Below are 13,105 nucleotides of genomic sequence, written 5' to 3'. Positions count from 1 at the left end.
CTTAGTGATTCCCATTATAAAAATGAGTTGCAAATTTTCATCTGTGAACAGTGACTTGTAATGAGATTTTATGTATTTCTTTTTTTTTTTTTTTTTGAGACGGAGTCTCACTCTGTTGCCCAGGCTGGAGTGCAGTGGCGCAGTCTTGGCTCACTGTAACCTCCACCCACTGCAACCTCTGCCTCCCAGGTTCAAGCGATTCTCCTGCCTCAGCCTCCCAAGTAGCTGGGATTACAGGAGCATGCCATCACGCCTGACTAATTTTTGTATTTTTAGTAGAGACGGGATTTCACCATGTTGGCCAGGCTGGTCTTGAACTTCTGACCTCAAGTGATCCACCTGCCTTGGCCTCCCAAAGTGGTAGGATTACAGGCATGAGCCACAGTGCCTGGCCTGTATTTCATTTTTGAAGATGTCTTTTCACAGGTAAAATGTGTGGTGCTCAAAATATTTGAGCGTGGTATCGCTGCAGTTTGCAGTGTGCACCACAGTGTGAAGTGATGAGTGCACCACCTCAGTGTGAACTGCACCTGCACCACTGCAGTTGTAGTGTAAAAAGCAGCAAGTGGGCCAGGGGCTGTGGCTCATGCCTGTAATTCAGCACTTTGGGAGGCTGGGGCAATAGGATCCTTTTGAGTCCAGGAGTTTAAGGCCAGCCTGGGCAACATAGTGAGACCCCATCTCTATTTAAAAACAGATTAAAAATTTTTTAAAGCAGAAACACAATATTTAAAGATAAATGAGTATGATCATGTTCCAATATGACTTGATTTGTGGATATTTATGTTTATTTTGAATTTCATATAATTTTCACACGTAGTAAAATATTTTTTCAAATCTATAAAAATAGAAAAAACATTCTCAGCTTGCAGACTATACAAAAATGGAAACTGGCCAGATTTACCATAGGCAGCAATTTGCCAACTCAGCCTGGACTAAGGATTATATCACATGGATGGTTAGCAATTATAACTGCAGCTGCTTTTAAGATCATAGGTGAAGAAGTCCCTGATACAGAAAATCAGAGCAAGGACACAGAATGCTAAAAACTGAAATTTAGGAAAACTTTACCTGCAAAAGATTTTTTTTTTTTTTTTGAGACAGATTCTGGCTCTGTCTCCCAGGCTGGAGTGCAGTGGCGCAATCTCGGCTCACTGCAAACTCCTCCTCCAGGGTTCAAGTGATTCTCCTGCCTCAGCCTCCCAAGTAGCTGGGATTACAGGCCCACGCCACCAAGCCCGGCTAATTTTTGTATTTTTAGTAGAGACAGGGTTTTGCCACGTTGACCAGGCTGGTCTGGAACTCCTGACCTCAAGTGATCTGCCCAGCTTGGCCTCCCAAAGTGCTGGGATTACCAGCCTGGCCAACATGGTGAAACCCCATCTCTAATAAAAATAACAAAATTAGTTGGGCATCGCGGCACACGCCTGTAATCCCAGCCTCTCAGGAGGCTGGGGCAGGAGAATCGCTTGAACCTGGGAGGCAGAGGTTGCAGTGGGCTGAGATCGCGCCTTTGTGCTCCCGTCTAGGCGACAAGAGCGAAACTCCGTATCAAAAATTAAAAAAAGAATATACTGCCTACGTAACACTACTTAATCAGAAAAAAACCCTAGTAAGACATATTCAAGCAAAATTACTGGATTTTAAAGAAACAGAAGGCTGGGCGTGGTGGCTCACGCTTGTAATCCCAGCACTTTGGGAGGCCAGGGTGGGCGGATCATGAGGTCAGGAGATCGAGACCATCCTGGCTAACACGGTGAAACCCCGCCTCTACTAAAAATACAAAAAATTAGCCGGGCGTGGTGGTGGGCACCTGTAGTCCCAGCTACTTGGGAGGCTGAGGCAGGAGAATGGCGTGAACCCAGGAGGCAGAGCTTTCAGTGAGCCGAGATCATGCCACTGCACTCCAGCCTGGGCGACAGAGCAAGACTCCGTCTCTTAAAAACAAACAAGCAAACAAACAAAAAAAAAACAGAAAGGCTGGGCACGGTGGCTCACGCCTGTAATCCCAGCCCTTTGGGAGGCCGAAGCAGGCGGATCACAAGGTCAGGAGATCGAGACCATCCTGGCTAACACGGTGAAACTCCGCTTCTACTAAAAATACAAAAAAATTAGCCAGGCATGGTGGTGGGTGCCTGTAGTCCCAGCTACTCAGGAGGCTGAGGCAGGAGAATGGCATGAACCTGGGAGGCGGAGATTGCAGTGAGCTGAGATCGTGCCACTGCACTCCAGCCTGGGCGACAGAGTGAGACTCCATCTCAAAAAAAAAAAAAGAGAAAAAACTGGGGGGCCTCTACCCAAAATCGAAGACTTTTAAAAGAAATTTAATTATCATACTTTTCACTAGCAATGCTTTATTTTTTTTTAAAAATGGGAGTAGCATATTTAAGATGCTTAAAGAATGAGCCAAGGAGCTAAGGATGCAGCAAAAGTGACTTTGAGATATAAAGTACTCTGACAAATTATACTCACCATGGAAGAATAAGAACTTCCTAAGGAACCTACCAAAGAACATGCTTCAGACAACCAAAATTAACTAGAGAGCCATCAATCTAAAGACTGGTGGTGGGCATTAAACATAGTTACTTGTGGCCAGGCGCGGTGGCTCATGCCTGTGATCTCAGCACTTTGGGAGGCCAAGGCGGGTGGATCACCTAAGGTCAGGGGTTCGAGACCACCCTGGCCAACATGGTGAAACCCCGTCTCTGCTAAAAATACAAAAAATTAGCCGGGTGTGGAGGCCGGCGCCTGTAATCCCAGCTACTTGGGAGGCTAAGGCAGGGGAATCTCTCGAACCCGGGAGGTGGAGGTTGCAGTGAGCCACGATCACGCCACTGCACTCCAGCCTGAGGGACGAGAGCGAGAGGTCGTCTCAAAAAACAACAACAACAACAACAAAATATAGTTACTTGTAGCACTGAGACTAAATGAAGGCTAAGAGGGAGAGTAGCCAAGTGATGGCTGTATACTCAAGCAGTTCTGACACAGTGCAACTATGAAAACTTCCTGGGGGAAACTGGGACAAGCACATGCCCACAAAAATTGTAACTGTTTTCAGTAATTACTTTGATCTCCCCTTCCACACTCTTCCACATTTAAGAACTAGTGTCATTACATTAGCCCCACCCAGGTAATTCAGGATATTCTCCCTAGCAGTTTTTCCCCCTTTTCACATTAGTATGCACTTTCATTAGTGATATTGCTCAGCTGTTCAAATTAAATAAGCAAAAGCCCATTTCAAATTGAATATTCATTTTGCTACTAACAACAGCCATGCCTTAATACAAAGGTCTTTTAGTCATCTGTTTTTGAAGGGTTGTGTATCCCTGATCACAAAACTTTTCCTATGAGAAACTAAGGTAAAATAGTTCAAGTAAAATCAATAAAGAAAAGCCATCCAGCCGAGATCATGCCATTGCACTCCAGCCTGGGCAACAAGAGTGAAATTCCGTCTCAAAAAAAAAAAAAGGAAAAGCCATCCAGATACTTAAAGTGAGAAATTTGCAACACCCCTTACAGTGTTTTTCAGTAGATGGGTATGTTAACCACCTTCGAGTTGGTCTCTGGGAAGGAAACTGAATTAAATCCACCAAATAAGCCAAACCATTTTTTAAAAATAAAATATGGCCAGGTGTGGCGGCTCACGCCTGTAATCCCAGCACTTTCAGAGGACGAGGCAGGTGGATCATGAGGTCAGGAGATCGAGACCATCCTGGCTAACACGGTGAAACCCTATCTCTACTAAAAATGCAAAAAATTAGCCAGGCGTGGTGGCGGGTGCCTGTAGTCCCAGCTACTCGGGAGGCTGAGGCAGGAGAATGACTTGAACCCGGGAGGCAGAGGTTGCAGTGAGCTGAGATTGTGCCACTGCACTCCAGTCCGGGCGACAGAGCAAGACTCTGTCTCAAAAAAAAAAAAAAAAAAAAGCATTATTTTGGAACCTCTTTCAAATGAGCCCTTCTAAAAATAGAATACTATGCCAACCCCTATTCCAAGGTGTAGCAGATTAGAGCTTGATTATGGATTATACTATTACCTTACTAAATGATATCCAGCCTCAGTGCATCAAGAGGAAAACCACCATTTATGTAATAATCAGTCCTCATCCCATGACCTCTTTTTCTACCCTGGGGTGGGAGCCCCTGCCATTTGGGACCCATATCTATGTCTAAACCAGCCTTTAGTAGAAAATAAGGCATTTGTTTCTTGGCTAAGGGACATTAATAGGGAATATCACTCATTCCTTTATTCAACAAATATTGAACTAGGCAATGATGATCTGACAATTAATCAGTGCCCTACCACCACCAAAAACACTGTCCTCATGGAATTTTTCTCATAGACGCGAGTAAACAAAACTGTGGAAAAAAATCACAAGTGTCAGAGGGCACCACCAGATTCTATGGAGGAGACATTATTAGAACAGACTTCAATTCCTCATTCAGGTTGCTTAAAAATAAACAACAAACAGCAGAGACTTCAAGGAGGTGAAATAAACACTGTGGCCATGTAAAGGAGAATATTTCAAGCACAGGGAAGAGCAAGGGGAATAGGAGTAAGAGACGAAGAGCAAGGGGAATAGGAGTAAGAGACAAGTCAGATGCAAGATCACATGGGATCTTTGAATGAATCGTCTAAAACAGATTTTCAGGGCCTGGTATAGTGGCTCATACCCGTAATCGGGAGGATCACTTGAGGCCAGGAGTTCCAGACCAGCCTTGGAGCCTTGGGAATATAGCAAGACCCCATTTCCACATGAAATATTTTAAAATTAGCCAGCCATGGTGGCACACACCTGTAGCCCCAGCTACTCAGGAGGCTAAGGCAGGAGGATCACTTGAGCCCAGGAATGCAAAGCTGCAGTGAGCTGATTGTCTCACTGCATTCCATTCTGGGCAACAGAGTGAGATCCTGCCTATAAAAAATAAAAGACTTCCACAAGATAGGACATAGACAAGGTAGGCAGGAACAATCCAAGTAGTAATGGTGGCTTGTTTCAAATAGCAGAAGATGGTAATAACTGATTAGACTCCAGATATATATAGTTTGAATCAACTGTGAATGGTCAAGGATGACCACAGAGGATTTTGGCCTAAGCAACCAAAAGGGTGGGTACAATTGAGATAATACCATTTTAGAACACTGTATGTTAAATGCCTGTCTGACATCCAAGTGGGGATATCAAGTAGGCACTTAGACAAACCTGGATGTCCCAAAGAAAGGTATAGGCTAGAAATATAAAAATCTCCATTAATTTAAAACCAAGAACCTAGGGAGAGTATAGAAATGTCTAACGACCAAGCCCTAGGGCCTTCTTTTTTTTTTTTTTTTTTTTTGGAGACGGAGTCTCACACTGTCTCCTCAGCTGGAGCGCAATGGCCCAATCTCAGCTCACTACAACCTCTGCCTCCCAGGTTCACGCAATTCTCCTGCCTCAGTCTCCCAAGTAGCTGGGATTACAGGTGCACACCACCACACCCGGCTAACTTTTTGTATTTTTTAGTAGAGACAGGGTTTCACTGTGTTGGCCAGCCTGCTCTGTAACTCCTGACCTCGTGATCCGCCTGCCTCAGCCTCCCAAAGTGCTGGGATTACAGGCGTGAGCCACTGCACCCGACCAGCCCTAGGGCCTTCTAAAACTGATTAAAAGTCTAAAAAATGAACTAGTAAAGGAGTAGCCAATGATGTAGGAGGAAAAGCTTGAGTCGAGGATCTGGAAGACAGTTAAAATCAGGAAGAAATCAACTGTCAAGAGTCACTAACAGGACGAAGTGATAAGTCACTAACAGAGGTCAAGTAAAAGACCTCTAGTAAAAGAATGGACCACTGAATTTAGCAACAAAATCACTGCTAATCTTGACAATGAAATGTCTTGGAGTGGTGTTGGGAGGAAAGCCTAACTGCAGCAAATTGAAGAAAAATAAAATAAAAACTAAAAAATGTGGCTGGGCACCATGGCTCACACCTATACTCCCAGCACTTTGGAGGCTGAGGCAGGAAGATCCCTTGAGGCCAGGAATTTGAGACCAGTCTGGACATAACAGCCAAGACCCTACAAAGAACTTAAAAACTAGCAGATTAGGCCGGTGCAGTGGCTCACACCTGTAATCTCAGCAATTTGGGAGGCCAAGGCGGGAGGATCACTTGAGGCCAGGAATTCAAGACAAGCCTTGCCAACATGGCGAAACCCCCATCTCCATTAAAAAATGCAAAAATTAGCCCAGCATGGTGGTGGGTGCCTATAATCCTAGCTACTGGGGAGGCTGAGACACAAGCATCGCTTGAACCTGGGAGATGGAGGTTGCAGTGACCCAAGGTCGCACCACCACACTCCAGCCTGGATGACAGTGAGACTGTCTTTAAAATAAAAAAAGCTGGGTGTGGTGGCACAGGCCTGTGTCCCAACTACTCAGGAGGCCTGAGAGGGAGGGCTGCTTGAGCCCAGGACTTTAGGGTTACAGCGAGCTATGATCACACCATTCTACTCCATCCTGGGTGACAGAGTAAGATCATGTCTCTCAAATGTAATTTTTTTTCAACAGTCTCATTTTGTAGCCCAGACTGGAGTGCAGCTCACTGCAACCTCCACCTCCCAGGTTCAAGTGATTTTCATGCCTCAGCCTCCCCAGTAGCCTCCAAGAAGCTGGGATTACAGGCGCCCCGCCACCACACCTGGCTAATTTTATTTTTTTTAGGTGAGACAGTGTCTCACCATGTTGGCCAGGCTGGTCTTGAACTTCTGACCTCAAGAAATCCACCCACCTCAGCCTCCCAAAGTGCTGGGATTACTGGCATGAGCTACGCACTTGACCATTAAAATATATTTTATATGTAAAAAAGTTTTAAAAATTAAAAAAAATTAAATGATACCAATATATAAAAAATTCCTTTGAGCTTTGCTATAAAGGGACTTAGTAAGGTGCTCTGGGAGGGTATACTAGTATTTGTATGGTGATGGAAGGGATAGCGAGGAATTGATAAAGGTGTGAATTGCTGAAGCCATGAGGCTGATTAGGCAAAAACAAAAAGGCTGTCTTATGTCTTAGCACAATCCATCCAGTGGTATGACAGAAGGTAGCATGATTAACACATGCATAGGTGGCAGAGTATAGGTAACAGAAATTTGTGGGGTTCTTTTCTCTGCTTTAAACTTTTTTAGTGATTAAAGGAAGCAAGGTTATCAGCTAAGCAAGAAACGAGAAAACTGAAGGCTTGAGAAGAGGTAGAAACTGAATGAATGAGTGACTATAGGTGGATAGCACTAAATGCCCACTTGGTAACAGCTTCTCCGCCCCATTTCAGTTTCACAGTAAAGGTGCATAGTAGTATGTTTATATCCAATTTGTCTGGGTCAGAAAAGTTTACCAGCTGTCAAATTTACTGTCTAATCCACCAAGCTGTCAGATTATTTTTAAAAAAAGAATGTTCAGAAGCAAACCATCACAAATAGCACTTTTTATTTGCCACTATTTGAAGTCTGAACTTTAAACAGATTCTTGGACTGGTGGTTCATATCCATCAGCTCGTTCAACTTTAGCACCTGTCTCGTCCCCAGTGGCTTTTCCAGAACTACTGCCTTCACCATGAAGCTCCATGAGCTTTCCCACTAAAAGGCAAAAAAAAAAAAAAAAACAAAACTGTTAGTATATCTTGAAATAATGGTCATCACTACTATGCAAGCATGACAGGAAGAAAAAGAAGGCCATGATATGGCCCCACACTCCTCCTCCACCCAAAAACAATGTATTTGGCCCTACAGGAATCATGTGATTTCTCACTTACATTCAAACTTGGGCTTCTTCAGCATTTTTACTTTTCTAACGAAGACATCATGGAGAGGATAAATAGATTGGCAAGCCTTTTCTATGTCTTTTCCAATGCTATCTGGAATCCTGCAAACCAGTAACAGTAAATTTTTTTCTAAAAGTCCTAGTTCTCAGATATAAGATAAGCCATTTCCTTTAAAAGTAGAGAAGCCTTGGAATAAACCTACACATAACACCTACCTCATTTAACCTGCATAAATCCTCCTGTTAAGATAAGCCATTATTTACCTTTCACATGTAAAGGATAGATGATCTGAATTACATAGCTAGCTAGTGGCAAAGTTAGTAGAGTCTTCTGAGTCCAAGCCTTATGCTTTTTCCATTACACCCTCTTAGCTAACTGTATATTGCATGGGAACATCAGAAAAATGTTGTTATCACTGGCCATCATCTGGGACCGAAACTTTTTTCATCACTTATTCCCGTGCATCATTAATCATGAAAGGTTTTGTCTATTCAGTGTATTTTTTTGTGTGTGTATATATATATATACGTATATTTTTTATTTTTTGGGACAGGGTCTCCCTATATTGCCCAGGCTGGCCTCAAACTCCTGGGCTCAAACAATTCTACCACCTCAGCCTCCTGAGTAGCTGGGACTCCAGGCACATCCCACTCCACTCAACTTATTCAGTGTATTTTCCAAGTAGGGGAAAAACATTTCCTGTCCTTCAACTCCATCTACTGTGAGACAGCTTCGTTCAAAATAAATAAACACGAAAAAACTTATCATTTACAGAGTACTGGCAGATCACCTGAAGTCAGGAGTTCAAGACCAGCCTGGCCAACATGATGAAACCCCGTCTCTACTAAAAATTTTAAAAAATTAGCTGGGCATGGTGGCAGTCCCCTGTATTCCCAGATACTCAGGAGGCTGAGGCTCAAGAACTGCTTGAACCCTGGAAGCAGTGGTTACAGTGAGCCAAGGAGGATCACAACACTGCACTCGAGCCTGGGCAACAGAGCAAGACTCTGACTCAAATAATAATAGTAATAATAATCATATTTACTGAGTACTTAACACTCTTTCACTTAAAGAGATATAGCTAGAAGGATTCACAGACAGGATTTCAACAGACCTTTACCTTGTCTCATATGCCTTCTCTCATCTCAGGAATAATCCAATACTCAAGGTTGTGTTGTGTGAGGAAGCAAAGAAACACTTACAATTTATTGACCACTTCTTTCAAGTCATTTGTCTGCACCTCTCGGGTCATGATTTCCATCATCTTCTTCCGGATTTGGCGGACCTGTTGGTGCTGAGCATAAGAGGTCTTCCGTATCTGATTGTTGCGTTTTTTAGTAAAACCAACACAGAACAGACGAAGCAAGTAACCATCGGTAGTCTTGACATCAACGTGAGCTTCAATCATTGTCTGGAGAAAAAAGATACCGTCAGATTTAACAGGTTTTACGTTATCCATTTATCCCTCAAGTTCTAATTTTAAAAAGGTGGATTGTCAAACACTCATTATTAAATATAAAGTATCCTAATATAAGTAACATCTCTTAAGTTTACAGAATTAACTTCCTTGAACTTACCAAGTTACCCCCAAATTCTTACCCAATTAAATAACCAGGTCCTCTCAACTGCCCTCCCTCCTCCTTTCTACCCTCCATTAACACTACCACTATCTTGACGGCATCCAAACCCACATCCATTGCATATACATATACCCCTTTAAACAGCTCATACCCCCTCAAGTGTAAAACTACACCAGAGGAAAACAGGACTGAGAGGATCCATGGTGTTCTATGGTATGAACATCTACAGTGATTATGCCATTTTTCAAAAAACTGTGTTGTAAATAGGTGACTGCTATAACTCTAAATGCACACTTTGAAAGACGTCTTTTATGTTCCAAACTAAAGCCATGCTGATGATTAAATACCCAATTTCAGAGCTAAAATATAATTTAAAACCCCTAGTTAGTGGTCATATTATTGCCTAAATTGAAAAAACAAAAATCATCTTGGGTAGTGATGAAAACTGATTTACCTTGTTTGCATTTTGTAAATTTTATACCTTAGTATAAAAAAAAACTAATCAAATACAATTTACAGCGAAGGGACCTTAAAATATTTCTAGAAATGTAAACCATAAAGCCTTAGAGGAATGTCAGGATAAATATAACGGTATTAACGGTATAATCAGTATGTATCATTTGGGACTGAAACATTTTGTCATCATTCATTCCCACATACAAAATATTCGAACTGTGCCAGGTGCAGTGGCTCACGCCTGTAATCCCAGCACTTTGAGAGGATGAGGCGGGCAGATCACTTGAAGTCAGGAGTTTGAGACCAGCCTGGCCAATATGGTGAAACCCTGTCTCTACTAAAAATACAAAAATTAGCTGGGCGTGGTGGCGGGTGCCTGTAATCCCAGCTACTTGGGAGGCTGAGGCATGAGAATCGCTTGAACCCAGGAGGAGGAGGTTGCAGTGAGCAGAGATGGCGCCACTGCACTCCAGCCCGGACGATAAGAGACTCAATCTCCCAAAAACAAAAAACTCCCACAAAATATTCCAACTGGATAGTTAGCCAGACACATCTGAAATATTTTCATTTCATCCTCACAATTCAATAAAATGACACTCTTATCTGCACTTTACAAATAAAGAAACCGAGGCTTAGAAAACAAGTTACTTTCCAACGAGAACACAATAGGGAAATGGAGCCCAGATTTTAACCTCACTCCAGAGGCTCTGCCACAATTATGCTCTATTGCCACAGTTAATCAACATTCACTCAATTCTGAGGTCAAAAAACATCCTTAAGACAGGCAAAACCGCCCACCTGCACCTAAACGTTCCTCAAAAAACCATTAATCTATGCAGCAAGAAAATCTGACTTTGATGATACACCACTATTAAATCTTAGATTTAAATAGTAAGTAAAATATGGTGTGGCAACCCCAGAGTTAGCACTCAACAACGGCAAGAAAACAAAAATTTAAAATGAACTTTGTGGACATTTCACTGGTCTCAATAAATAAATAAAATGAACTTGCTCCTTCCAGTCATCAAACCATGCTATCCTTGGTCAAACACCCATAGCACAACCACTCTAAGGAACTTTGGGTCTCACCTGCCATTTTTTGACCATGGAACACATTTTGTCACGGGTAAGATCCATGCCATGGAAGTTAGTCAGGCAGTTTTTACCCTGAACATCTTCAGTAATCAGCTTGAATTTTCTAAATGCAACTTCATCATTCTGCAAATCAGCAAGACTCACTTCAAAGACACGACCCTTGAGACCATCAGATGCAATTTCTACAAGAGAAAAAAACAAGTATCTTAACATTTAGGAACCATATAAGCAAAGTCAAGCCTGTAAACTGAGGGTAGAAATTAAGTTAATGGTAAATTATAAAGACCTTAACCTTTGTTATCAAATCTATCCAGACACCAGTGACTTATCAACAGAACTTATTAGAAGCTCAGAACTACCCATGGCACATTTTCTTAATTCAAAAAACACCATCTTGCTTCTCCAAGTGCTGTACTAAAAATGATCACCACAGGTGCCAAGGCTGCAACCAAGAGCTGACATTTCCTTAAAGTCTCCCACCACAGGACCAACAACAGACCAAGATGCCTGCTACAATATACAAGCGCCAACTTAAGGAAAATACAAACCAAGAATAAACTACTTACTGGTTCCTTGGGTCCTGGTGACGAGCGTCTTTCCAATATTTCTTATATTGAACATAGCAGGTGCTTTCACATCATACCAATCTTTCTTAGAAAATGGATCAACCCTGGATTTTAAGAAGATGCTTAAGTTCCATTGCAGATCAATTCTTACTGTATTTTTCACTGTTAATGTTATTTCCCATTAATATTTTAAAAAGCTAACCGACAATTTGATACCAAAGTATATCTCACAGTGAGGTGAGGGGAACAAACATAAATCTAGCTCTTCCCACTGTACGTTTCACTGCATGCATCAGACTTTGAAAGGTTATGTCCACTTCCCACCCTCATCGGTCCGTCCACTACACAGGCACTTAGAATAACATGCATCGGTCCTTCCACTACACAGGCACGAGTAACATGCAATCTCATTAACTTTGCTGGCACGTAATGGCATGTACTGGTAACTAAGAGCCTGCATGGCCCCAAAGCTTAGCAGGAGCTCGCAGATTCCAGCGGGACCAAGCAAGGGCGAGACTGACGGGTCCTGAATGGATAGAAGGGTGCTTTCCTCAACTCCTGCTGTCGCAGTGCCATCAAACACTCGCAGAATTGAGGCAGCTCGTGAGCCCACAAAACTAACATTCCAGCCGAGTCGCGCCGGCAAGCCGGCTCAAACGCGACGCGCGCCAAGGACCAGAAGGCCTGGGAAAGGCAGCCGACCTGCCGCTACTCAACACCGACCCTCCAGGCCGCGTTCCTGGGTGCACCAACCCGCCACGGCCCGCACAATCCGACTGGAATCCTCGCCATCTGGCCTACGCCGCGATCTAGGACCAGCCCGCCGATTCCAGCAGACCCCCAAAAAGCAAGACGCCACGACAGTCGCGACTTACACTTTCTTCTTGGCTCCCTTTTTGCCGCCTTTCGTAAGGCGCTTGTTCTTGCCAACCGCCATGGTGCTGGTCAGAGAGCCAAAAGGGCGGAAATGGGAGTCGCGCGAGAACTTAGGCGTACGGGGGCGGGGCGCGCCGTCTACGTGACCTTTGCCCTGTCATTCTTCCGGCCTCAAGAATTCCGGGACAGTAGAGAGCTCCACTCTTTCTACTGTGGTTGCGACATCGCCATCGTGTGTGGGGAGGCCGCGCGGCATGCCGCGGGCTCACTGGAGGCTGCGCTGTGTAGACCAAGGCGTCGGTGGCCTGACGTGCAGGCGTCTGGTTACCTGTGGTTTCTGTGGCTGTGACGTCGGGAAGTAAGTTTCTGTAAAACGAGACGCCCACTCAACATCGTTCAAAGCTGAACTCACCGTCTAACCCCCAAACCTGCTTTTTGAGAGCATTGGCTTTGGAGTCAGTCAGCGGATCTGATTCAAATGCCGGTTTCAACAGGGCTTTGCTTGAGACCGACCTCTCCACGCTTGTTTCCTCATGCGTAATACGGGGGTGATAAAACGGTCGGCTTCATGAGGTTTCATAGGGCTAAATGAGCATCACTCCAGAGATGCTAGCAACGTTCTGCTTGTTGATGTGGGTGCTGGTTCATCTCAGGTGTTGTTGCTTTGCGAACATTCACTAAGCTCTACGCTTATTTGTGTCCTTTTCTATATGTCTGTTATATATTGATTAAAAGGTTTTT

The 13,105-nt window shown here is 43.6% G+C and overlaps 1 protein-coding gene and 2 non-coding genes across 3 annotated transcripts; all 3 read right to left on the bottom strand.

The window, feature by feature from the left end:
* Positions 1–7,440: 7,440 nt before the first annotated feature.
* Positions 7,441–12,655, bottom strand: LOC100975318 (small ribosomal subunit protein eS1). Its single transcript, XM_008968891.5, has 6 exons — positions 12,364–12,655; positions 11,489–11,592; positions 10,917–11,104; positions 8,994–9,202; positions 7,783–7,892; positions 7,441–7,606 (listed from the first exon to the last, which is right to left on the bottom strand). Exons 1-6 carry the CDS (start codon positions 12,423–12,425, stop codon positions 7,485–7,487), a joined length of 795 nt encoding a protein of 264 aa, XP_008967139.1. The 5' UTR covers positions 12,426–12,655; the 3' UTR covers positions 7,441–7,484.
* Positions 8,183–8,247, bottom strand: LOC112439708 (small nucleolar RNA SNORD73). The gene has a single exon (XR_003027946.1). It is a non-coding gene; the product is annotated as a small nucleolar RNA SNORD73 (small nucleolar RNA).
* LOC112439707 (small nucleolar RNA SNORD73) lies at positions 9,942–10,022 on the bottom strand. Its single transcript, XR_003027945.1, has one exon. It is a non-coding gene; the product is annotated as a small nucleolar RNA SNORD73 (small nucleolar RNA).
* Positions 12,656–13,105: the final 450 nt, after the last annotated feature.

The sequence above is a fragment of the Pan paniscus genome, chromosome 3 (genome assembly GCF_029289425.2).
Source record: "Pan paniscus chromosome 3, NHGRI_mPanPan1-v2.0_pri, whole genome shotgun sequence".
Taxonomy (NCBI): domain Eukaryota; kingdom Metazoa; phylum Chordata; class Mammalia; order Primates; family Hominidae; genus Pan; species Pan paniscus.
This window is presented reverse-complemented; position numbering and strand designations above follow the sequence as displayed.